The sequence below is a fragment of the Puntigrus tetrazona genome, chromosome 4 (assembly GCF_018831695.1).
Source record: "Puntigrus tetrazona isolate hp1 chromosome 4, ASM1883169v1, whole genome shotgun sequence".
Lineage (NCBI taxonomy): Eukaryota > Metazoa > Chordata > Actinopteri > Cypriniformes > Cyprinidae > Puntigrus > Puntigrus tetrazona.
The window spans coordinates 28,093,242-28,119,594 of NC_056702.1; the positions used below are offsets into that span (position 1 = coordinate 28,093,242).

General features: G+C 38.9%; 2 protein-coding genes and 2 pseudogenes across 6 annotated transcripts; 3 read left to right on the top strand and 1 right to left on the bottom strand.

Moving 5' to 3' along the window:
• Window positions 1-1,016: 1,016 nt before the first annotated feature.
• LOC122342669 lies at window positions 1,017-3,249 on the top strand (annotated as a pseudogene).
• Window positions 3,250-6,584: 3,335 nt separating this feature from the next.
• LOC122343209 lies at window positions 6,585-10,243 on the top strand (annotated as a pseudogene).
• Window positions 10,244-13,375: 3,132 nt separating this feature from the next.
• LOC122342444 (keratin, type I cytoskeletal 13-like) lies at window positions 13,376-16,806 on the top strand. The gene is made up of 8 exons (XM_043236236.1): window positions 13,376-13,829; window positions 13,911-13,993; window positions 14,742-14,898; window positions 15,664-15,825; window positions 15,901-16,026; window positions 16,102-16,176; window positions 16,274-16,416; window positions 16,520-16,806. The coding sequence occupies exons 1-8, from the start codon at window positions 13,428-13,430 to the stop codon at window positions 16,641-16,643; spliced, it is 1,272 nt and encodes a 423-aa protein (XP_043092171.1). The 5' UTR covers window positions 13,376-13,427; the 3' UTR covers window positions 16,644-16,806.
• A 3,454-nt stretch (window positions 16,807-20,260) lies between these two features.
• Window positions 20,261-25,091, bottom strand: LOC122342469 (zinc finger protein interacting with ribonucleoprotein K-like). Of its 5 annotated transcripts, none has more exons than XM_043236291.1 (3): window positions 24,430-25,091; window positions 24,242-24,334; window positions 20,261-22,328 (listed from the first exon to the last, which is right to left on the bottom strand). In XM_043236291.1, exon 3 carries the CDS (start codon window positions 22,169-22,171, stop codon window positions 20,672-20,674), a length of 1,500 nt encoding a protein of 499 aa, XP_043092226.1. In that variant the 5' UTR covers window positions 22,172-22,328; window positions 24,242-24,334; window positions 24,430-25,091; the 3' UTR covers window positions 20,261-20,671. The 5 variants fall into 5 exon arrangements, with proteins under 5 accessions (XP_043092226.1, XP_043092223.1, XP_043092225.1 ...); XM_043236288.1 differs by having other exon boundaries at window positions 23,953-24,334; XM_043236290.1 differs by lacking the exon at window positions 24,242-24,334.
• Window positions 25,092-26,353: the final 1,262 nt, after the last annotated feature.

Consider the following 26,353-nt stretch of genomic DNA (forward strand, 5'->3'; position numbering starts at 1 on the left):
TAGGAATTAATATAATAAATGCATTTGTTTTTAGAATGAAACAACATTAGATATACGTATTCACTGTGTTTACAGTATTACATTAATTTTAATGCTCAAAATATTCAGAAATTCAAAGTTTGCACAGCAGAACTTTGCTGCACACAAAAATAAATCTTTTTTTATTTGCCTTGGAAAAATAAACATTCCAACCTGCCACGACAAGTCTGATTATCATTAGCAGGTCATCCGAAACCCACTTCAAACATGCTAAACCTGCTTTTAATCACCTGGTATTTTAATATATCTGATTTTGGTGCAACAGTAAGGACATTAGGTAAGAAATGCATTGTTTAAATGTACAATATCAAAAAAAAAAAAAAAAAATAAAAAATGTGCAAACTAGGTAATGTTTTTTTTTTTATCAACGTGGACTTTGGAAGTCCACATTTGTACATGCTTTACGGAAATTGCTTTCAAAGTAGAAATGAGTCTAGAAATGAAACTTTTTTACACCTTACAATCATTAATATTTGCCTATTATTAACCTCTGGAACAAAGAAATGATAGACATCTATGTAGAGTTTTTTTGTGTCCAGTTTAAAAAACAAATCTTAAGAGGTTTTAAGCAAGCATTTAATTTTATTTGTGTTTAACAACTGAAAGGCCAATTATACATATTGTAGGGTCCTGAATATGGTTTACTGAATATATTTAATTAAATATACTATTAAATTTTTAATTAATGAACTGATATATAATACGCATTCCTAATAAAAAAATCAGAAAGTATAAAGAAAATACTTAATTAAAACGGTTGGCTTTTAAAAAAAATAGGCCTCTGTCAATCCATGTCTTCATGCTGAGGGCAAAATTTAAGGAATTGAGGAATTTAAGTGAAACTCCTTAATGCTAACATACCATGCAGACCTTCAGCCACACCTGCTGCCTCAGGGAATGGGGCAAGAGTTTTATGGTCCACCCCTTAGGCAATCCATCAGGTCCCTCCCACATTTATTCACATAAAAGGAACAGGGGTCGTCTTCTCCTCACTCATCCGCTCTCTCATTCTCCAGCCAGAGTTGAGGACGACAACAAGCCTTCAAAATGATGTCTTCTTCTTCTTCCAGCCGCACCTACATGTCTTCAGGAAGTTCTTCCCACTTTGGTGGAGGAGCTGGTCGTGTCACAGCAATGCGTGCCGGTAGTGTGTACGGAGGGGCAGGAGGATCCGGGTCCGTATCTCCAGCTCTTCTGCTTCTCGTTCCTTCTCTGCTGGTGGCGGAGCTGGTTTCGGAGGTGGCTTCAATCTGTCTGATGCCATTGATGTGTCTGCAAATGAGAAAGCCACCATGCAAAACCTCAATGACCGTCTGGCCTCCTACCTGGAGAAGGTGCGCTCCCTCGAGAAGGCCAACGCTGATCTTGAGCTGAAGATCCGTCAGTTCCTTGATAGCAAGACGCCCCCTCTGCTCGTGACTACAGCGCCTATTACGCTACTATCAGTGACCTCCAGGCCAAGGTACGTGACTTACCTATAAAACATGATAGTAAAATCAATCATTAAACAACCTTTAGAAAAAAATTAACCAGTTCTATATATCCCATGGTTACTCATTTGCCAAGCATATATTCAAAGCATTTGGTGAACACTGAATTTCTCAATTACTGCAAAAGTGATTTGACCCTTTTTCATTTATTCAATTTCCCTCAATATCTTATGGTTCATAATTTGCAGAGAAGTGAAAATACTGAATTTCTCAGGAATGCAATTTAACTTTTTTTTTCAATCTGTGCCCCTGAAGATCCAGCATGCCACTGGTGTAAATGGAGGCATCTACTTGAGCATTGACAACGCCAAGCTGGCTGCAGATGACTTCAGGGTCAAGTAAGTGACTAGCAACATAAAAAAACAGCAATTGTTAAAGGTTTAAATTATTTAAATGAGTTTCCTTTTTTTGCAAAGATATGAGAATGAGCTGAGCATGAGGCAGTCTGTAGAGGCAGACATTCTTGGTCTGAGGAGGGTGCTGGATGAGCTGACCATGACAAGATCTGATCTGGAGTTGCAGATCGAGGGTCTAAGAGAAGAGCTGATCTTCCTCAAGAAGAACCACGAGGAGGCAAGTTGGTGGTTGGTTCACACTCAATAGTTCCTTATGAAATGCATGTGATCCAAATGCTCAGTTTTTTCTTTTTATTGCATTTTTAGGAACTGTTGGCAGCACGCGCCCAGATGAGCGGACAAGTCAATGTAGAGGTTGATGCGGCACCACAGGAAGATCTGACCAAGATCATGGCTGAAATCACGAGCACTACGAGGCAGTGGCTGCCAAGAACCGCAAAGATCTTGAGGCCTGGTTCCAGGCTAAGGTAACATCAGATGTTTTAAAGAAAAGGGCAACATTTGAACGTCAACCATAACGTAAAAACATAAGGTTTGACTGCTTTGCTGTGCCTCTCACAGAGCGAAACCCTCAGCAAGGAAGTTGCTGTGAGCACTGAAACCCTTCAAACGTCCCGATCTGAAATCACAGAGGTTAAACGCACACTTCAGAGTCTTGAAATCGAGCTACAGTCCCAACTCAGCATGGTAAGCAAGCAGACATGAATCTTGTAAAGTTTTGTCATCACACTGTATAGAACACAGGATAACTCATCTTTCTCCAACAGAAAGCGTCCCTGGAAGGCACTTTGGCAGACACCCAGGCCCGTTATGCCTCCATGTTGACCGGTTTCCAGTTCCAGGTGACCAGCCTGGAAGAGCAGCTGGTGCAGCTCCGTGCCGATCTGGAGCGCCAAGGACAAGAGTACAGGATGCTTCTGGACATCAAGACCAGACTGGAGTTGGAGATTGCAGAGTACAGAAGACTTCTGGATGGGGAGGCTACAAGGTGAGACGCAACTACAACAAAATCACTTAATATCTACAATTAGATAGCAGTGTCACCCTTTGTGGTGGTTTACTATGATGAACTAAATTAAATTCAGAAGTGGATACCTCTCTGGCACTTCTGTAGTGTAACATTATTTGTTTGTACCTCTGCAGTGTCTCAAGCTCAAGCTCAAGCTCATCCTCGACTACACGCAAAGTGGTAACCATTGTGGAAGAGGTGGTGGATGGCAAAGTGGTCAGCTCCTCCTCCCAGTCTACAAGCCAAACTGTGTCAAAAACATCCTAACTCAGGATGGGATGAAACATCCTACCTCATCCTACCTCATGAGTGATGAAAAACCAATAAACTGCACACAAACTGTGCACAAACTGCATTTCTTATTGTCTCATGTTCTTGTTGTCATATTATTGCACAATGTAAAAATGCATGCAAAAGTTTTTAAATAGACTGCTAGTATTAGCCTAGTTGTGGAAAACTAGCAAGCAAACAACAACATAAAAAAATTAATTACAAAAAGGAAGGACAGCTAACTAAAAGGCCAAATTGCATTGCTGTTCTTAATTACCACAAAAATTAAATTTGGAAAAAGTTGCTGATGCATTAAATGGCATTCATTAAATCAGGCTCAGGTTAATTTATCTACAAAGGAAATGTTTTTCACAAACATAAATAAAATGAAATGGCCTTCTAAATGTAAAAATCTATATTTGGCACGAACGCACATCTTTGTAGGCATTTATGCATTACTGAGTACGGGAATGGGATGGGAAAATCTGAAACATGACAAATGTCACATGAAATCATTTATACTTTGTGCTGTAGAGGACAAAACACTAGCAAAACCTATAAAACCAAAGCAAATATAAGTTACTCAACCTTTCTATTCAAACAAAAAAAAACCACTCCCTTTCAATTTTTCACCTGCCTTACTGATGATTCCTTTACACTCTGAAATATTTTCAAGATGACTTTAAAGGGTAAGGGCTAGTCTACTGAAAGAAGATGACAGGTTAGGATTTGAGACCTAAGTCACTGCACATCAAACAAAAACTAATCCACTGGACTAACAAGTTCTGTTAAAGCTTTAAGAACATGTGAAAAACTAAGATGTTGCAAAGAGTTTTCTCGTCCCTGACATCAAGAGTGCTTGTAAATAAATAAATCAATTAATCAATTAACTAATTAAAATAATAAATACATATAGCCTAAGTACAGGCAAGACACCCGTAGTAAATATCATAGGAAATAACGTTTAACATTCAATTAGGCGTATTGTGAATGTTACAGTAATATACAATTAGCCAAAAAAAACTAATTCGATTTAGCGTTTCTTTAGATTAAACCATGACTCGTGTCTAGACCTCACGGCATTTTAATGGTATTGATATTATAATACTCAAATTACTTTACATTAAAAACAAAGTGATATAACTTGTGGTGAAGCAAATCGTATACAAGTCACATGTCGTGATATATAAGGCTAGCAGTGTCCTACCTCACTTGAAAGTCTCCCTCAGAAAAACGCGCCATTCCTGTAAAGCGCGCGCGCGCTCTTGTGGTCGAGCACGCGATCGACGCTTCCAGACCAAGGACCAGAAATTTTAAGATTTGACCTATATTTCGCGAAATTGCCTTAAAATGGATATATATGGGACTTAGACAAGATCATTTTGAGGTTAGGTTACTCGGGTTTGCAAATCTCTGTTCACAAACTTTTTTTCTTTTTTTTTTTCGTATTAGTTTTTGTAGGCTACTACTTGGCCATCTTTTATACAAGCTTGAATCCGCCCTAAAATTGTAAACTTATTGGTAGTAAGCAATAGTACATTAGCCGTTGGGCACAATAAAGAGTGCGTTATAGCTATTGCATACAACAGTGAAGCATATTTGGGAATTAATTTATTCCCTGACTCATAATTCAGACATGAAACATAAACCTTGTTAAATTTATGACTTGTTGAAGACATAGGGAGCAGTCAGACAATGAACTTGGTGACAGTTTCTATGCCAATTAATGAATATGAAATGGGGTATAAATATTACAAATCATGTTTTAACTTCGTCTAAAGTATTGAATAATCTCAGTCGGACAAGGGTGGCTTGCCCCCTTCAGGTTGGTGGGGAGTTCCTGCCCCAGGTGGAGGAGTTTAAGTATCTTGGGGTCTTGTTCACGAGTGAAGGAAGGATGGAAAGAGAGATCGACAGACGGATCGGTGCAGCTTCTGCAGTAATGCGGTCGCTGTACTGGTCTGTCATGGTGAAGAAGGAGCTGAGCCGCAAGGCGAAGCTCTCGATTTACCGGTCGATCTTCGTTCCTACTCTCACCTATGGTCATGAGCTTTGGGTCATGACCGAAAGGACGAGATCCCGGATACAAGCGGGCAAAATGAGTTTCCTCCGTAGGGTGGCTGGGCGCTCCCTTAGAGATAGGGTGAGGGGGTTCAGTCACTCGGGAGGAGCTCGGAGTAGACCCGCTGCTCCTCCACATCGAGAGAGGCCAGCTGAGGTGACTCGGGCATCTGTTCCAGATGCCTCTCGGACGCCTCCCAAGGGAAATTTCCCAAGAAGAAATTGATTTTTAAAATTTGGGTACACTGACAAATTGATCAAATTCCATTTAAATATATATATATATATATATATATATATATATATATATATATATATATATATATATATATATATATTCTCCAAACTGCCTTCAGGGATCCTGTGGTCTCTTCCAGCACATTGGGCCGCAGGTGGAGCAAACAGCCCAGATGGATGGCCATTCCACACACATTTTTTATCACACTTAGTTATTGCAATTATTAGACTAATTTGAAGAGTTTTTCTTTTAAGTAAGATTGATAGAAAGAAACTGTCACCTTTTAAAATGAGAACTAATAAAATGTTTTATAAATCTCTTGACAATACAACGATTTGCTCTTCAGCTCAACAGCCTAAGGGAGGAATTTAATGTTAAGATGAACTTGGTGAGAAACATTCTGCTGCTCGGTGTAGTGCACACAGGTGCATGCACAAACATGAGACATTTCAAACAAAAATCCACTCTTTACAGTTAAAATTGTTATATAATAGGTTGCTTTGGGGCGAATCTTAAATTGACGATGAGATCAGCGTATCTCCATGTAGGTTCATATCTAGTTGAATTACATATGTTTTGTAGGCAAACTTCTTCTTTCAAAGATCTACATCACTTAAATGGCCTAGCTGGTGTTCAAATTCTGCATTGACCTTTTTGTGCCCCAGATATTAAAGGTAGTATATTGAAATAAATATATATATATATATATATATATATATATATATATATATATATATATATATATATATATATAGTGTCATTTGGGATAGTTATCGGCCTATAAATGTGCTTTTAAAGCACAAGAGGCATATCTAAAAACCAGCCGTGAAAAACAAGCAACGTCCATAAAAGTTTGAACATGTACAGAGCTGCTTTTATCTGAGTTTACGGTGGGAATGCAAGCGTCTTTCTTACTCACTTGAGGGTACGATCAATCAGCATATTTTACTTCTTAGCGTCACCTTTCACTTTAGGTGATTTAAGCTGACAGAATTCTTTACTGTCAGCAAGTTTTTGATGAGAATAAGGTCAGCACGTCCTTTCTTGTATGCTACCAGCATATATAAGGACCCTGAGCTGCTCTGCTGTACTCACTCTCCAGCCAGAGCAGAGTAAGACCACAAACCACCGATCACATGGCTACCACCTTCTCCAGCGGCAGCTTCATTAGCAGCAGGGCCTCAATGGGCTCCTCACGCTTCTCTTCTTCAGGTGGAGGAGGTAGCCGTATCAGCGCTATGAGGGCTGGCAGCGTGTACGGAGGCGCAGGAGGTTCAGGGGTCCGTATCTCCAGTGCCTCTCGCTCCATGGCCTCAGCAGGATCAGGAAGCGGCTTCGGCTTTGGAGGAGGTGCTGGTGGTGGATTCGGCGCTGGTGGTGGATTCGGTTCTGGTGGTGGATTTGGTGGTGCTGCAGCCGGAGGAGGATTCGGCGTCGGTGGAGGAGCGGATGACAGCGTCATTGGCAACGAGAAGTTCACCATGCAGAATCTCAACGACCGTCTGGCTTCTTACCTGGAGAAGGTCCGCTCCCTCGAAAAGGCCAATGCTGACCTCGAGCTGAAGATACGCCAATTCCTTGAAAACAAAGTCTCTCCCACTGGCACTGCTCGTAACTACTCTGCCTTTGAAGCTACTATTGGTGACCTTCAGGCTAAAGTAGGTGTAGCTTGATACTTTGTGGTTACTGCTATGAGAAAATTGCAGAAAATAAATAACATTAAACAATACTCACATTTTCTTGCAGATCCTGAGTGCTTTGCAGGAAAAGAACACAGTCCACCTCAGCATTGACAATGCCAGCTTGGCTGCAGATGACTTCAGAATGAAGTAATATTATTTTCATTTTTCATTACGTTTGTTTAGAATATATGCTTTGGATATGTACAGAAATTATAGAAGAACAACAACAAATAGCTGCTTGACTAATTTGCATATCAGCTTTTTGGGTGATGTGATTTTGAAGTTATGACTAAAGATTAATGTAATGCCAGTGATTCATTACACATACCAATTGACTTTTTAAAGGGACAGTTCAACCCAAAATTAAAATTGTTTCATCATTTCCTGACCTTCTACTTGCTCCAAATCTGTATGATTTTCTTTATTCTACTGAAAACAAAATAACACAATTTGAACAATGGCGGTAGCAAAAAAGTTGATGGTAGTTTTTTCCAGACTTTGGAGGTCAATGGCTAACGTGTTTAGACTTTAAAGTATCTTTTTAACTAGTTATGAACTTTTGTAACTAGTATAATGGCGAACAATAAGGCAGTTCTTTTGTATAATGTTCCTTTCTATTTGGGCAGATATGAGAACGAGCTGGCAATGCGTCAGTCTGTGGAGGCAGACATCGGTGGATTAAAGACTGTGCTTAGCGAGCTCAACATGTCTCATAAAGACCTCAACCTGCAGATCGAAGGGCTCACTGAGGAGCTGGTCTACATGAAGAAGAATCACGAGGAGGTAGTAAATCATTGCAATACCGTTAAGCAAGTCTGAAATTTTAGACAGGTCACACATGCATTTTATAGCTTTAAGCTCTAGATGTCACTGTTTTGTAATATATTTAGATTCTAGGACATTTAAAGGCAAGAATGAACAGGTGATGGTGAGAATTTTAAAATAGACATTTGAAAATCCTATATGATGTATCTCCAGGACCTCTTGACCTCACGCGATCAGATGAGTGGACAGGTCAATGTGGAGGTTGATGCAGCACCACAGGAAGACCTCACCAGAATTCTAGCTGAGATGCGTGAGCATTCTGAGACTGTCGCAGCCAAGAGCCGAGAGACCTTGAAGGCTGGTTCCAGCAGAAGGTTGGTTAGATCCAGAACATGACTCTGTATAAGACACTTACATGCAGTCTAGTAGCCCAGCTCAAACATTCTGGAAAAAAAAAGATGCTCCGTTTACAACCCCATTTCCAAAAAAGTAAAATGAGTTTTAGATTTTGATTTTGATGGCTGCCATATACTACAAAAAAAGTATAGAGGTTTGGAAAGAAGCAGTGTGCCATTCACGCTTTTGGATTTATACATTTACACATGCATTAAATTAAACAATGCTGTTGTAAAATATTTCTTTTGCAGTCTGAGACCTTGAAACAAGAGGTTGTAACAGAGGTTGAGACCTTGCAGACTTCAAAAACTGAGGTCAACACAGTGAAGAGCACAGTTCAGTCACTGGAGATTGAGCTTCAGTCTCTCCTTGCCATGGTGAGTATGTGTAGGCAAAATGTACAGCCCAAAAACTGTTTGGAGACGTAAGTGACAATGCATGGTTTGGTATGCATTAGATTAAAAAACAACAACATTCAAACACAGTTTTCAAGCCAGTTAATTCATAGGCATTTGTTCCATTTAAATTATAAACCCATTCAAAAGTAAGAGAAAATGAATTTGGACTCTTTTTTTTAAGGTCATTGCTAACATGTTTTTCTCTCATAACCCTTGCCTCACAGAAATCATCCATGGAAGGCACCCTGAGCGAGACTCAGAATCGCTATTCCCTGCAGCTGTCCGGCTACCAGGCACAGGTGAGAGCTCCTGAGCATGAGGAGAAGAATCTCATAAATCTCACAGACAGATCTCTTGCTGAAGCAACCTCACTAACAAGCTTTTAAAATGAACTGTACTGGGGTTAAAAGTTCCGTCTTCTCCCCTCGGGCTTGTAGGTGAGTGGAATGGAGGGTCAACTGGTGCAGCTTCGTGCCGACCTGGAGCGTCAGAGTCAGGAGTACCAGATGCTTCTGGATATCAAGACCAGACTTGAGCTGGAGATTGCGGAGTACAGGAGACTGCTGGATGCTGAAGCCAGCGGCAGGTAAATCACAGACTACGTTTGTGCAGTTTACATACTTTGCTCCATAAAATGGAATATTCTTGCAAACATGCAGACTGAGAAAATATATATATATATATATATATATATATATATATATATATATATATATATATATATATATATATATATATATATATATATATTTTTTTTTTTTTTTTTTTTTTTTTAAATAAGAATGAATTATTCCTATTGTAAAATTTTCAAACAACACATGCAATAAATATCAGAAGGCTGCATACCTATAATACATATTTATTGCACTATTAATAGATCTTTGAGGATTTTATAGGAGTTCAAAAAGCAGCATTTATTTGAAATTGTTTGCAATCTCTATTTAATTACTTTTTTTCAGTTTAATGCATCCTTGCTGAATAGCTTTCTTTTAAGTTAACTTTTCTTTTAAATTTCTTTTAAGAACAATAGTGGACAGTAGTTTATAAAAATAAAGGTTCTTTACAGAACATCTCACATCTATGAAAACTTTCCATTCCAGAAAGGGTTTTTAATAGTGGACAGATGCTCTTTAGGTTATTAAAATGTTCTTCACACTTATGGTTCTTTTAATAGCTGTTCATTTTTCACAGTTTCTAGGGTATTAAAACTGTGTTTTCAATGGTAAATGCTGTGTAAACACCCTTGGGAACATTTATTTTTAAATGAGTAGATAGTTAGTTAGTTCTGTGGAAGTTTGTGGTTTAAAGCTTGAAAGACTACACATGTAGAGCAAATTGAGTTCTACAGGTTTAACTGGTTGGGTATTTTTGTTTACAAACAGCCTCACAATCTCTAGCTCTGGCTCTGGCTTTGGCTCCAGCTCCAGCTCCAGTTCAGTCACCACCAGCAAAGCAGCGGTGATCACTGTGGTGGAAGAGGTGGTTAATAATGGGACGGTGGTTTCTTCAACTTCATCTTCAACTTCCCTCGTCAAGTAAAACCCATCAGACTCGTGCTGGCTGGAGAAAAGACCTGCAGGTCTGCTCAGAGTGTGGTGGTAGTCTTTGAGCATTCGCAATAATAAAATCTGATGTCAAAGACAAAATGCGAGTGGTTATCTTTTGTATATGGATGCAATTTAGAGATAATTAAGCTAGAGTGACCAGAGATCCAAAAAGGGATAATAAATGGCATAATGAAATAATTAATTCTCTAAAGAATTATGAGTAAAAAAAATTACTCAATCTCAGACTATCCAAGATAAAGAGGTAGTTTGTTTGAGAAATTTTGCACTTTTATTTGTTCACCAATGTATCCTCAGCACTGAATGGGTGCCGTCAGAATGAGAGTAATCCACACAATATTTCACAAATAATTACCTCCTGTCCATCAATTAACATCAGTCCAAAACAGTTTTATCTGTGGATTTCTATGTGAGAGGACAGACAGGATTTTTTCACTGGAGATAAAAAATGCCTTCAAGATGGAATTCTTTATTACAAACACAAAGTTATTGTGCGTTATGATGTTTTTATCAGTTGTTTGAACTCTCAATGTGACGGCACCCATTCACTGCGGAAATTCCACTAGTGAGCCAATTATATAATGTTAAATTTCTCAAAATCTATTCCAAAGAAGAGACAGACACAATCCAAATCCCACCGCATCCACAATTAAGTCCAGATGAGAAACACTGACATCACATTAGGTGTATGATGTTTTCAGATGACTGTGTTTACTTTGTCAAATAGTTTAAACCACATACGGCACACAAACAACATTATGAACTAGGTTAGCTAAGCCACAGATATGTTTCAGCACATGAACTACACAAACAAGTTACAAAAGATTTATGTCCCACCAGTTTAACAACAAACTTGCACGGATGACAGAATCTGCTGAATGAATCTGATATGAGCACAAGGGTGGTGAGAGTCAACATTCATTTCACGCAGGAATGACAAAACTCACATATTTGTGTTTTGACGATCCCAAGGAGGCCTGTACGAAACCTCGAAAAATCCATCCATCAGCATTTTCAGTTCTGTATATCAGAAATAATAGTAATAATAATAGTAATAATAGTAGTAGTAGAAGTAATAGCCGTAGCAGAAATAAGTCCATTAGCTACTTCTGAATGTCCATCTATAAAGAAATATGCCTTTTGTCCACAGAAAGCACTACATGCAAAGATGACCGTGCTAACCAGCTAAACTTTAACTCCTTGTGTCAACTAGTCAATCCAGCTTAAAACCAGCAACAGCCAGTATGGTTTATAGGTGTATTTCTAGATGCATTCATGCATGCCTAAACCTTTTTGCAGCTGCCTTTCATGTAACTTGTTTTAATCTAATTTAAAATCACTTACTGCTTTTTAAATGTTCTTTTTTAAAAGTCTTCCAGTTAAATCACACAAAAACAAGCATTTAACAGTTATTGCATAGATAGTGTATTACATGCATCTCTTTTAATATAAGTGCATTATGTGCATTTCTTTTAATATAAGTGTATTTTGTGCATTTCTTTTAATATTAATATAAAACAGAAAAATAAGATTAAGAATAAAATACAAAAAATAAGAATCATCAATACATAAAACACATCCAAGGCACAATCTATGAAAACAAGTCTTAACATCTAACATTTTCTGCTATTCAAGCACAATTATTTGGTTTGAAAGGATTATTTTGTTTTTTTGACATTTAGAATTGCCAAGTGTTTGACATTTAGGGTTAATCACAGTGTTCACACCGACTCTACGAAGAAATAATAATAATAATAATAATAATAATAACCGATTCTACTGAAGTATTAGCGTTAAGTCACACCCATCACAATTACTCACGTTAAGTCAGAGTATTGACTAAAAAGATCAAACTCACTATACTAAGTAACAGTGTTAATGAAACTGACTACATTAAGTTAAAATAATTGGTCCAAAGATAAGATAAGATATTGTATAACTTAGCATCGGGTCAGCACAGGGTCATTGTGGACAATGAAAAAGCAGTTAGCATTGCACAATCTTCACAGATTACTTTCTGCTATGTTGCAAAAGTACCTAAAAGGTCAAACTGGAACGAACGATATTTCACTTACTACTAAAATAACACTGACAGATCTAGTTATTGTTCCAATGAGCATGCTTTGGATAAACCTCACCCTTTCATCGTAATGCTGCTGTACATACGGAAACCTCAAATGTCAAACGCATCAACAGCAAAAGTGTTCAGCCCAGCCCTGCCAAGCCCGTCAAAGAAACGCTGTCTGGTCAGTAAGCAGATTAATTTTTGTGATAACATGCCTGTGGAGGCGGCAATGAAGAGTCCTATTGAAAACAATTGTTGCTAACGCAATCCAATTTTTAAGGTCATGTTTATGTTTCTAGGGTTAGAACTGATGTGCTGCAGGGTTCTGTACAATTTTTTTTCATCCTGAATTTCAACAACCTTTGCAAGAAAGAGAAAGACAAAGACGAAAAAAGGGAAAAGTAAAGAAAACGCCATAATGCTTAATAACTGATCCAAATAAAATGTGGAAAATGTGTCTGTGTCTGGTGAAATATTTTTTTTAGATTGCAAAACCATGATGTTTTACTATTAATATTCTTTCAATGCAATAATAATAATAAATATTTAAAATAATAAAACAAATAAATAGGGTTTTCCAGTAAATTTATCTAACACCTTAAAAAGAAGAAGCATTTACTTTTGGAAAAAAAAAGACTCCATTTTTTGATGATCAAAATGCAGTCAAAACAGTAATATTATTATCAGATATATTATTAATATTTAAAATAGCAGCTTTTTCTTTTTATATTTTCAAATGCAAAGAATATTGGGAATGTTCTGCATCACTACTCCGGTCTTCAGTGTCACATGATGCTTTAGAAATTGATATATTATCGCATATAAGTGAACTTTTATTTCCCCCGACTGTTTGTAAGGCCATTAATACATGCGAAAGTCAAACAGAAGCTGGAACATTGGCGTCTTTTATCCTACTTTTCACCTTAGGTGTGACTTTAGCTGGAACCGTTCCAGCGAAAGCAGGGAGATGACATGCGTGGAATTCCAGCCTTTGTGTCTCACATTCAGATCCACTCTATAAAAGAAGCCGGCGCTCTCCATCCTTTATTTACTGACCTGCCAGAGCAGACGCAGACAGACGTTCTCGGTCAACATGGCTTCCTCCTACTCCGCCCGCAGCAGCAGCTACATGTCCTCCAGCGGCTCCATGCGCATGTCCTCGTCCAGCGCGAGAAGCAGCCGCATGAGCACCGCCAGGGCCAGCAGCGTGCACGCCGGCTCCGGAGGCTCAGGGGTCCGCATCTCCAAGGCCGCGTACTCCGTCGGAGGTTTCGGCGCGTCGGGATTTGCAGACAGCAGCATCGTTGGCAACGAGAAGCTCACCATGCAGACCCTCAACGACCGCCTGGCTGCTTACCTGGTCAAGGTGCGCTCGCTGGAGAAGGCCAACGCTGATCTGGAGCTGAAGATCCGCCAGTTCCTGGATGGCAAAGCCTCCCCCGTGGCTCGGGACTACAGCGCCTACTATGTCACCATAAAGGATCTTCAGACTAAGGTAGCTTACGTTTTTTGAAAGATGAGAAATATAGAGTTTAAAAATGAGATATAAAACAAATGCATTGGTGCGTGTGTCCAGATCATGGCAGCCATTCACCTGAAGGGAGGAATCCATCTCAGCATTGACAACACCAGCCTGGCCATTAACGATTTCAAACTAAAGTGAGTCTTTCCTGCAGACTTAATGCTTTCTGCATGTTACTGAGAGCAACACAATGCATGCAAGGAAATCTAGGATTACGGTATTTATTTATTTCAACAGAAGATAGTATAAAACTTCTTTACATTTGTTAAAAATGCAATACATTTTGTTTACATTTTGTTAAAAAAATAATATAATTTGTAACAGAACAATGCGGCAAAGACAGTACCATTTATTATTGGTTGTTAACGTAAAATAAAAAATAAGAGTTGCTTAAAAATGAAATGAATTTTAACTGAAGCCTCATTTTTATTTAGTTTAGCTTGATGTACTAAAATAATCGTTATATAAAATTAATAGAGACTGTACAGTTAAACAAAAAACTAACTAATAAAAATGACAAATTAACCAAATTATTAGCATTTTTATTGAAAACGCATTCAAAATATTATTAATAACTGTAATATTAACTAATTATTGCTAAAATAACAAAAATACTAAAAGATTAATTTTATTCCATGACATTTTCATAGATATTATGATATCTGTGACCACCATATCGTTTACAAAATAGTTTGAACTGGTAATGGTTTTCTAAAGAAATTATTAAAATCATGGAAAGCTTTGTATGACATCCACACTAGAGAAGGCACACAATAAAAGCGGTGTCGCACTGAATCGGTTTTACCTGAGTTTAGAGGAGGACGCTTTACAGTAAACGTTCTTGTGCCCGGTGTTAAGAGTTTCTAAAGAGCTCGTTTGTGACAGATATGAAAGCGAGCTGATCATGCGTCAGTCAGTGGAGTCAGACATCGCTGGCCTGAAAAGGGTGCTTGATGAGCTCAACATCACCAGAAAAGACCTCACCATGCAGATCGAAGGGCTGAAGGAGGAGCTGGTCTATCTGAAGAAGAATCACGAGGAGGTACACAACGCTTGCGTGAAAATGTATATAGTAGTAGAATAACACACACACACACACATTGTAAAGCACTAATATATATATATATATATATATAAATTTCTGCTTTCAAACGATCCAAAATACATTATTATAGTTTATGTAACATATATATGTGTACTGCGTATATTTATTATGTATATATGAATGCACACACATACGCCATATATTTTGAAAATATTTACATGTATATACATTTCAATATATTCTTAATTGTCTATATTAAATACATAATTTTTACAATTTAAATATACATGTGTTTGTATCGATATATACATAATAAATATATACCATAAACACACATATTTTGAAATGACAAAAACTATTTATTTATTTTGGATAATTGTTTTTAAATATATATATATATATATATATATATATATATATATATATATATATATATATATATATATATATATATATATATATATATATATATATATATATATATATATATATATATATATATATATATATATACATACATATATACATACATATATATACATATATATACATACACATATATATATATATTTGGAACTTACAACTTTGCTGCTTGAGTTTAAAATTAAATATTGAGACATATTGTCATAAATGTTTACCGGTGGAAAAAAGGGAGATTAAACTATTTCGTATGATTTGTTACAATTGAAGTTTTCTTAGTGTTCAGTGTGACAATGTTTACCCATCGGGTTTCTTGTGACTTGATTACAAACATATTCTTAGGATCTGCTGGCCGCACGCGCTCAAATGAGCGGACAGGTTCACGTGGAGGTCGATGCCGCTCCACAGCAAGATCTCACCAAGGTCCTGGCAGAAATCCGTGAGCACTACGAAGCCGTCACAGCGAAAAACCAAAGAGATCTGGAGCACTGGTTCAAGACGAAGGTGAGAGTCATCCCAACACGCAAGTCTTTCAATGTGCTTTGCGAGACAAAAACGTCTCTCTACTCTTTATTTCAGACAGAAACTCTGAAACAAGAAGTCGTCACCAGCACCATGGACCTGAATACGTCTCGCACGGAAATCACTACGGTCAAATCCACACTACAGTCTTTGGAAATCGAACTCCAGTCCCTCTTAGCCATGGTCAGTGGCGCGGGCTTCGGCCGTTTCTGTTGTAGCTTGACCTTATTCTGACTCGGCATGTTCTTATTACTGTAGAAAGCGTCTTTGGAGGCCACACTGAATGAAACCAAGAATCGTTATTCCATGAAGCTGTCCAGCTACCAGCATCAGGTGAGCAACAAAAGCGACCCTCGTGTCACTCCGAACCTGAACTTTTTTTTTTTGCACGGGTAGACGTTGTTTTCGGACTTGTTTTTGGTGCTCCCAGGTCACCGTCCTGGAGGAGCAGCTAGTCCAGCTCCGCGCCGACCTGGAGCGCCAGCGTCAAGAGTACCAGATACTCCTGGACATCAAGACCAGGCTGGAGATGGAGATCGCCGAGTACAGGAGACTGCTGGACGGAGAAACCACGTGAGTAAATCACTCAGAAAGCAGTTAAACATGCGCAAGCGACACGCCGCTACTATTTTAATGAGATTTAGCCTCATAACTCTTGTTTTTTTTTCCTCTGCAGCGTCAAATCAACCTCCACTTCCACCTCAAGGACAAAAGTCATCACGGTCGTGGAAGAGGTCGTGGATGGAAAAGTGGTCTCCACCTCCACGTCCTCGTCCATGTCCGACAGCCGCAGACTCTGATTGGCCGCAATGCCCGTTTACGTTTGCAGTACGCCCAAAACTGGAAGCTGAATGAAATAAAACGGCATTTAAACTCCTGGAGCTCTTATCGCTTCATTTATTTGATTAAGTTATGCATATTCACTTGAACTGATTGATATTAAAAGTGGGAATACGTTTGGAATATTGTTATCATCATTAATACTTTTACTTAAAAAATATTACAATACACTAAAAACAACTGTTTTATTATTAATAATAGTAATTAAAATATTAATTAGTTCATTTAATTCGTTTCTGTATCTATATCTAGCACTATAAAGCCAATTTCACATTTTTGAATCCTCATTATACAGCTAGCTTATTAAAAAACATATATTTTGAAGATGACCTAAATAATAGTCCTATATTGTGAAACGTCCATGGTTGCTGATTCTTACACTTTTTTTTTGTCAGGTCTTCATTACATCCCACACTTTACTAGACAAGGCTCATATTCAGTATTTATTTATCATGAAATAAAAAGGCCTATATAGCGCAAACAGCAGGCGGCGCTGCTGAATGTCAAATAAAGTTTGGCTTTCTTTTTTTGATAATATCCCTTAAAAATTAACCATGACTTTACTGTATAAGCGAATAATTTTTTGCCATCCTGATTAACATTTGCATAACCAGTTTTACTGCAAATATGATCAAACTATTGTGAGTGTAACAACACAATGGATAACACGTGGTTATCGTGATTTAACCAAAGTAATCATGGTTTTTGGCTTTATTTGTGTAAAAAAAAAAATCTTTATCCAGTTAAATTTATAAAGCCAAAAAACACCAGTACTTCTAAAACCACGTACGTTTACTGTGAAAATGTATTTTTAGTAACTGTATGCATTTTTGCGATTTTGAGGCCCATTTGAGTTAAATGAGTAGAATAACTGTCGTAAAAAGAAGTCGTAATTGCAATAGAGCAGTAAACATGCCTTTGTTGCTGCCGTAAATCAATCTGCCGTTTTCGTACGTACTCTTCAACCTTCCTGTCAGAAATGGCGTTTGGAAAGATCCAACTTAGTCTTATTAGGTAATATATTTCAAGGTAAAACGTACGTACAGTCGATGACAAACCTCTAATGATGAGGTGACAGCGACCTCTGGTGGCTGACCTCACATTTCTGGATATGAAAATTATATGGAGACGGTCTGAGTTTTAAGTCTACATAAGTTATTAACAGTTTTTGGCCCTTTTGGAAATCAAACATCACTTTTGGGTCGATATTAAACAGTTAAATGTGCGCTCGTAAAACACCTTGCAGTTCACTTCAATAAACTATATATATATATTTATTTATTTATATAAATATATGTGTAAATATTATATATATATATATAAATATATATACAAAAATATAAATATTATGTATATATATATATATATATATATATATATATATATATATATATATATATATATATATATATATATATATATATATATATATATATATATGGCATTGTGCTTGTATATCAAATATCAGCCAGCGGTGAATACAGATCTGACTCAGAACACCATGCTAGGTAAAACACAGCTTGAAGTCATTCCAGTTTGTACGCAACAACTCCTCAAAGCTGGATAATTACCCTGGAACAGCTGGGAGATCAGTGGGAATTAAGCTTTTGTGTTTTTGTATTACGAGTCCACATCCTTCAACATAAAGCTACTGTCAACTCATTCAGCTGTTCCATACTCGTCTGAATAATTTAGCATTAATTCAGGTGAAGCACTTGCACAAGCCATGCACAGACAATAAAAACCGCCTATTAGATAAAAAAATACCCATAAGCTGATTTTTACTCGTCTTAAGGATGTCAACAATCTGCCGCAATCTGTAATTTTAACCCACACACAGTTTATGTTATGCTAAGTTTACTTTAGCCTACTTTAGACTGGCTCCCTTGCGAAAGAGGAGACTATTGGGACACCAATTAGGTGATAAACATCCATAATAACTATTTGGAGTCAAACAAAACAAGTTCAGCGATTCTCACAGGACCTGCAAATATCATCAGTGCCGGAGATAACACGTGCAGGCCCATAGAATTACATTAAAATAAACACACATCAATGCTGCAAATTAATAGGTGCGAGGAGAGACAGATTACATTTCTAACTGTGAAATTCTTGGACCAATACGCTTTGTTTATATTTATACTCGAACATCCAAATCGCCAATGTCTTAACTCTAAAGAATTTCTTTTACAGCTATTAAACTTTACTTTGTCTTGCTGATGAACTGCTTTTAAATCCCAGTTTGATTGAAAACACATGCGCATTCCCCGTTTCTCTGTAACAAACACCTCTGTTTAAGAAATTCCACAGAGATGATTGAGCTACAGTCAACAAATTGCTCTAAACATTTTGTGACTCATAAGAACGACACGTGAATATAGAAATCGCAGCATCTGAGACCTAATGAGAAACGAGAAAGAAGCTACGTCCTTCTGCCGCCTGCATTCATCTACGTCCATGCAGTCCAGTTTTTACTGGATCGGAGGCAGACCAAATCCTACAGGTGCAGAAGCCGTTTCATCGATGCCGTTTGAACAACCGCCGCAAGAGTGAAAAAAGTAGACACTCAGTAAATCCCCACATAGCCACACTTAAACAATCATGGTATGTATAGGACTAAACAAGCAACGCATACCAGCCTTAAAGGGATAGTTCCCCCCAAAATGAAAATTCTCATTTTCGACTCATTCTTCAATTTAATATATTCTTGGATGAATTTCAAGAGCTCTCTGACCCTCAACAGACAGCCTAACATGATCAAAGTCCAGAAATGTAGTAGGGACATAGTTAAAATAATCCATGTGACGTCAGTGGTTTAACCGTTATTTAACAGAGCTACGAGAATATTTTTTTCTGCGCAAAGAAAAACTAAAATGTACGCAACATAATTGACTTTATTGAACAATTAGTCTCCTCCGCATCACCCTGGTGCCATTTTTGGGAGTATTAGATACATAAAAAACTTGGTAATAAACTTGGTACATAAAAAATTACGTACGTTTCTGGACTTGATCGAGTTAGGATCCTTGCTGTCTACGGTGAGGTCAGAGAGCTCTCGGGAATTCATTAAAAAATATCTTAATTTGCCGAAGAAGATGAATGGAGGTCTTTGGTGGACAGGTTTGGAACGACATGAGGGTGAATAATTACTGACAGAACTTAAATTTAAACTCTGTCAGCCGCTCAACCTCCAGTTTTTCTGAGTTTCTTTTTTCTGCTGAATGCCAAATAAGATCATTTGACTTTGTCTGTTATCAACTGTTTGGTTACCAACAATTCTTCAAACTACATTCTATTCTTTGTTCAACAGAAGAAACTTATACAGGTTTGGAACAACTTGATGGTGAGTAGATTATAAAAATAACCTTCGTTTTAAGGTTAACTTTCCCTTTATAAGTATCCCGTCTATTTTTAACAGATGCACAAGTCAAAACCGAACCGGCCGTTTTTTGCATTTATCAAACCACTGCTGTAAATAAAGGCATGGGTGAGAAACATCTTCAAACGCACAAAAGAAATACAGGAACTCGCTGAATTCTAAAAAAAAAAAAATAAAATAACAGCAGATTTGTTGTTGTTGTTGTTTTTTTTTACATTAGTTTCTTTAATAATTCATTCCAGTACATGGTTTAAGAATTACATATTATCAATAAACGTGTACACTGAGTATTTTACTGGAGGAAAGAAACTAGAATGGCACTCACTACGACACAGATCAGACAAGAGACTCTCTGTAAGCTCACTGATCCCAAACATAGACACTTTCATAAGAGAAAATCAGTCACGACTGTACCCAAAAGAAGATATTAAGAAAACAAGAGGAGACGTAAGGTATGAAAACATAATGAAACATATATATTTTATAATATATTTATATATACTGTAGCTTTTATAAAAAAAGAAAAGAAAAGGAAAAGAAACAAAAACAAACAAAACAACAACGACAAAATAAAAAGAGTAATACTTTTGAGACGTAATGAGGTTTCTTTTAGCTACTATCGTTACTGCGACTGCTGCCACTGCTAAGATCGGGCCGTTCTCTTTTGTGAATCTGCTCGTGTGCTTTGAGATGACCTGATTGGCTGAAATTCTTCCCGCACTGCTGGCAAGTGTACGGCCGTTCGCCCGTGTGAATTTGCTGGTGTGCTTTTAGATGTCCCAAGCGACCGAAACTTTTGCCGCACTGGGTGCAGCCGAACGGTCTTTCCCCGGAATGAATCTTCTCGTGCGTTTTGAGGACCCCTGAATTGCTGAAAGATTTGCCACACTGGGTGCAGCTGTAGGGCTTCTCACCCGTGTGGATTTGCTGGTGATTGCGGTAACTCGTCTCTTTAGTGAAGCTCTTGCCGCACAGCGAACAGCAGAAGGGCCGCTCTCCCGTGTGGCTCAACTGGTGGGCTTTGAGTTCCTTCGTTTGGCCGAAGCTCTTGCCGCACTCGGCGCAACTGAACGGCTTCTCGCCCGTGTGCAGCCGTTGGTGCGAGCGGAGGTCGTCCGCTTTGGTGAAACCCTTTGGGCAGTGCGCGCAAGTGTAAGGTTTTTGCCCCGTGTGGATGAGCTGGTGCCTTTTTAAGTTACCGGCCTGGCCGAAGCTCTTCCCGCACTGGGAGCAGGTGTAAGGCCTCTCGCCGGTATGGATGCGTTGGTGGGTCTTCAGGTTACCCAGGGTGCTGAAGTTCTTCCCGCACTGAGTGCAAGAGAACGGCTTCTCTCCCGTGAGGTTGCGAGGTTTGCGTGGCGTCGGCGCATGGCCTTTTGTGCTGGTTTGGTTGTGCGCGGCAGTCGCTTTGCTCGCCTGGACGGACGTCAGTTCGTAAAGGTTTCCCGATTGGAAATCCGAGTCCATTTTCCCCATGCTGTCGATGGCGGTTTCGGGCCGGAGCTTGTTGAGCTCGGTGCGCAGCTCCGCCATGTGAATGGACTCCAAGCCGTTCATCTCGGTCTTGATGTGGCTGGACATGAGGTTAGGCTCGTACTCGGTCTTGATGGCGCCGAGTTCGCTGGCGTAGTAGCTGTGGAGGTCCGAATGTTGCTCCGACTTGATGTACTCCAAGCTGTCCGAAACGTGAGTGATGTAATCGAACACCAGACTGGGTTCATAGTGTGACTTGTAGGAGTCCAGCTCCGTGCTGTGGAAGGAATGGAGGTCGCTGTGGTGCTCCGATTTGATGTAGTCCAGGCCGCTGATCTCCATCTTGATCTGTTCGGAGCCCAGCTCGGCCGTGCTCAGGGGCTGGATCACGGACAGGTCCACCGTGCGGATGGGGTCGAGGTCTGGCTCGCTTTTGATGCACGGCAGCATAGCCATGGGTTCCACGATCTCGGAGGCCAGCGAGCTGAGCGTCGGCGTGCTACATTCGGACGACAGCATGGTCAGGGTTGGCGTGGTGCACTCTGCTTGTAAAGGGTCAAGCGGTGGTGGCGTGCCGCACTCCGACACCAAATTGTTTAGTCCTAAAGTGATGCATTCGGTCTCCAACTCTGCCATCCTGGTGGAAACTACTCCACCGGCCGACCGAAGGGCCTGTTATGAGTATTATACCTTACTTTCACACAGGTAGAAGGGGGATTCCTGAGTGGGGATTGTCACCGCTGCCGCGATAACCACTGTCCTGGGTTAGGAACAACGGTGATTCCCCTGGATCCTAGATGGGGAAATACAAGACAAAAACTATTAAGTGCACTGCATTTTAACTTTAAATAGCTGTTCATTTTGAGCAATACAGGCTAGTACAATTAGGCTTATGGCAGCATAACATTTTTGATACTAAAATTGTTGTATTTCTCATTTGGGTATAGAATTATTTTTATTTTTCATTTGTAATATTTAATATTTGTAATATTAAAATTTGTAATTGTTGCATCCTTGGTGTGTTTTCTGTTTTTCTTTAACAATGAATGAGCCTGACGAAGTGACCAAAAATGTTTCAAAATGTAATTATAATTCCAGATTTTTACTGTATTAAAAACTAATAGGTTGCACTTGTGCCAAGTACATTATAGATAGAATTATACATGAAAATTATTATACGGTCAATTGATTATGGTCCAAAAATGGTGCTTTTTCTGTGGAGGGTGAAGATTAAAATGATAATTTTTTCCTTCTGTAAAGTGCTTTGGTCAACCTTTGCGGCTTTAAAAGTGCTTTATAAATACAGATCGAGTTGACTGTAGACTGGGCAATTTCATATTTCTCTCTCTCATTCTTTCCAAACAAACAAGGGTTTTTTTCTTTAGCACCAATGCAACATTGGGTTTGTATTTGATGCTTTTGTGTATTTTACCATATGCTTGGAAATACAGTTTGGTCACACATGTCTCAATCCAGCTAAAAAGTATTTTCCAACTAACTTTATTGCTGTTTTTCAAAAACGGATGCACGCAAACTATACTGTACTATTAACACGCACAGCTATAGTTATTGAATAGCTTCAGAATTTTCCATTAATAATTAGGAACCTATGATCCCATTCATATGCACTGATCTCACAATTGCGGTTATTCCGATACGACGTGAATGGAGCTTGTGCGGGACTTAAACTGTCAAAATGTAATCTGCATTAAAGGAAAAAGTTTGCATTTCATGTAATGCTCAATTAACCACTGATTCACATCATTTGTTATGTGGCATGTATTTCAAAAGTCATTTCAAAATGGCTGTTGGCTGCATGGCTTGAATGCATGTGACAAACATGATTATGCACAACACGAAATTACACAAACCCTTGGTATAATTTTGCTGTGCAGAACACCAATACATGCTTACAGCATGTACATATGAACAAGAACAATAACTTGACAGAAGCATCTACCCATCAAGATGTCAAAGTCAATCTGACACATTGCAGAAGCATTGCAACCAGATGTTCCCTTCATAATGTACTATTAAAGAGTCGCGCGAAGCAAAAAATAATTTTTTTTTTAAAAAATACCGTGCTCTTTTCCTGAGGAAACGAAACAGTTTAAGCGTATAAGTGTATAATTACAACGTCGTGGCATTTGTGTAACTGCCTGCGCTGAATGATTGAAAGTACACATTTTAGGCCGGCGAAAAACAGAAAGACAACAAAAATAAAAAGATAAAGAAACTTGGCGTAAATGCGCATTGTACAATCGCTCAAACCTCGTTTTTTTTTACTAGAAATAACTAAAGCAACTAGTCAGTGTAGCTTCGCTAGTTCGCCACGCATCATGCACTTTTCTGCTGCCTTTCTTGAATCTGGCGGCGTTTTTGCACACAATAAATCTTTAGCATTTTTTTTTCCTTACGAGAGAACGTTTTAATCCACGACGCCCGGGAACGGAGAACGAGCGATACAGACGCGGAACGGGTTGCGAACGGCGCGTATATCGGCATGCGGGGCGCGTTTCGGCGTTTCCAGCGGTGGTGATGAAGAACATACAAAGGCAGGAGGGTAAAAATGCCACAGCTTCAGCGTGCGCGAGCCAGTGGCCATCTTGTTTGTAGCTGAACGTCGCTGCATCAGCCAACTGAACGATCCGCTGAGGGAAAGTTGAGCCAGCTGCAACTTTTGAACGCAAACATCGACTCGTTCACCTTTGCATAACAATGCAAAACGCTCGCCGCGATAGAAGAGCGTACGTGGTGAGTTGCATGACTTGCGCGGTTCATGCACGCTCTCATCACCACCTATCAAGAGAGACAGGAGGAGGGGAAAAAAAGAGATGAAAATAGCAGAACGCGGACAAAACCGCTCGGGTGAACGCCTCGGCGATTTTTTTTACCTGTTCATTGCTTTTTTTTTGCGGCCGTCAACGCGCCGTAAGCGGAACCCACATCAAACCCCTGCCGGACCCGCCACGTCCACCTCGGCCCCAGCGTCCAGCAGCCTCCCTGTCGCACACACTCCTTCTCTCTCGCTCTCTCCTCCCTCTCATTGACTAATTCCGCTTCGTTTTCACTCCCGTTGTCGCTTTCCTCCGGGTTTCAGCCGTTGCACTTCCGTCGTAAAAATGTAAATGCGCGCGCAGCGGTACCGTCCGCCGAGCTGCTACTTTGTTTACTTCCTACAAATGCTCGTTTTCGTGCGCGTTATTCGAGCGCGAGGCCGAGGTGCACACGATAAACATCTGCACGGGCTCAGAAAATGTGTTTTGTGCAACCAGATGTGCTCGGGCTAATTCGGCGCTATCACCGTACATCATCTGAAAAACAGACACATCAGCAGTCGCTCGTAACAAAAGCTCAGGAGTAGTGAAGAGAATCGCACGCTCCGGCGCTCCACAGTTGTTATGGAGCGGATGGGCAGCGCGTGATTGTCATTAATCGATGATATGCAAATGATGAGACCTGCATTCCGTTGTAGAGAACAAAGGGGTCATGCAAAAATAATTAATGGTTTTTATGCTTAAAAGTGCATATATGAAATGTAACCACTGATAAGAGAAAATATGAATTGAACTGAATTAAAAAGGCGTAGGAAGTACTATATATATATATATATATATATATATATATATATATATATATATATATATATATATATATATATATATATATATATATGCAATGAATGCAAATAAAAAAGATCACACTCTATAAAATAAATACATGTTTTTATAATATTTACTATTTATTTAGCTTATTGCAACCAGATGTGATTTTAATTTGTTTCAAAAGTGGAGTTCTAGAAAGGAGTTATGAAGACAAATGCAAAATATGTTACCTTTATGCATACAATTCCTATCGGTTTATGCGGATAATGGAAAAAATAATAATAATAATGCTGAATTATATATAAATGTTACCATGCAAACAGTGAATTCGAAACAAGTACAAAACCTAAGAGGCATCGGTATGCGTTGTTCTGTGCACTTTTACAAGGACGAAACCAAAATAAATAAAATGTATTGTCGAGCGAGTTCCTGCCGCCCTCAAGATGAAAAACACTCGCCTGGGTTACACCGTTTGGATACAGCAGCTTATAATTATAACTGATAATGCACTGATATATAGTTAATATAATATGAATTATAATAAGATTTATTTATATGTTTGATATAATTGTATTGCATCCTTCCCAACAGGATCCCTTCCAGTAATGTGTTTGTCTCTGTTACACTTTCTGACACACTGTGGGTAATGTGCCGGCAGGGCCACAAGGAAACCAACTGAAAAGTTTAAGAGGCAGTGAGACCTGAGACGAGAGATACAATCAATCACCATTAAACGGGAAGAGACTTCAGTAGTTATTACTTTACAGTGCCCTTAAAATTGTTCAAAGTTTGCTCGCTTTCGTGCTTTGTTTGTTCACAACGTTGAGCCAGAGGGGATTTAAACTACCTTTTAATTGGCTAGAGAAAAAAAAGTTAAAGCTGTTGGGAAAGGTTCGTCTAAAAATGTAGCGTTTGCTGAAAATGTACTCACCCTCGGCCCATCCAAGATGCAGATGAGTCGGTTTCTTCATCTGAACGGATTTGGAGAAATGCAGCGTTACGTCAGTTGCTCTGCAGTGAATGGGTGCCGTCGGAACGAGAGTCCAGACAGCTGATGAATCCATCAGAGTACACAGCAAAAAGCACCATGTTTGTAAGAAACCCATCCATCAAGACCTTTTTTAACTTTACTTTGCTAAAGTACTCGTGAGAGGACAACAGGATGTTTTTTTTTTACTGGACACAGTGTTATTTTTCACTTGCATTCTGGCCA

Excerpts from the sequence above, each read along its gene's own strand:
- LOC122342469 (XM_043236290.1), bottom strand. The coding sequence starts at position 22,171 with ATGGCAGAGTTGGAGACCGAATGCATCACTTTAGGACTAAACAATTTG.
- LOC122342444 (XM_043236236.1), top strand. The coding sequence starts at position 13,428 with ATGGCTTCCTCCTACTCCGCCCGCAGCAGCAGCTACATGTCCTCCAGC. Across the intron at positions 13,830-13,910 it reads TAAAGGATCTTCAGACTAAG|ATCATGGCAGCCATTCACCT; the intron begins GTAGCTTACGTT and ends GCGTGTGTCCAG. Across the intron at positions 13,994-14,741 it reads ATTAACGATTTCAAACTAAA|ATATGAAAGCGAGCTGATCA; the intron begins GTGAGTCTTTCC and ends CGTTTGTGACAG.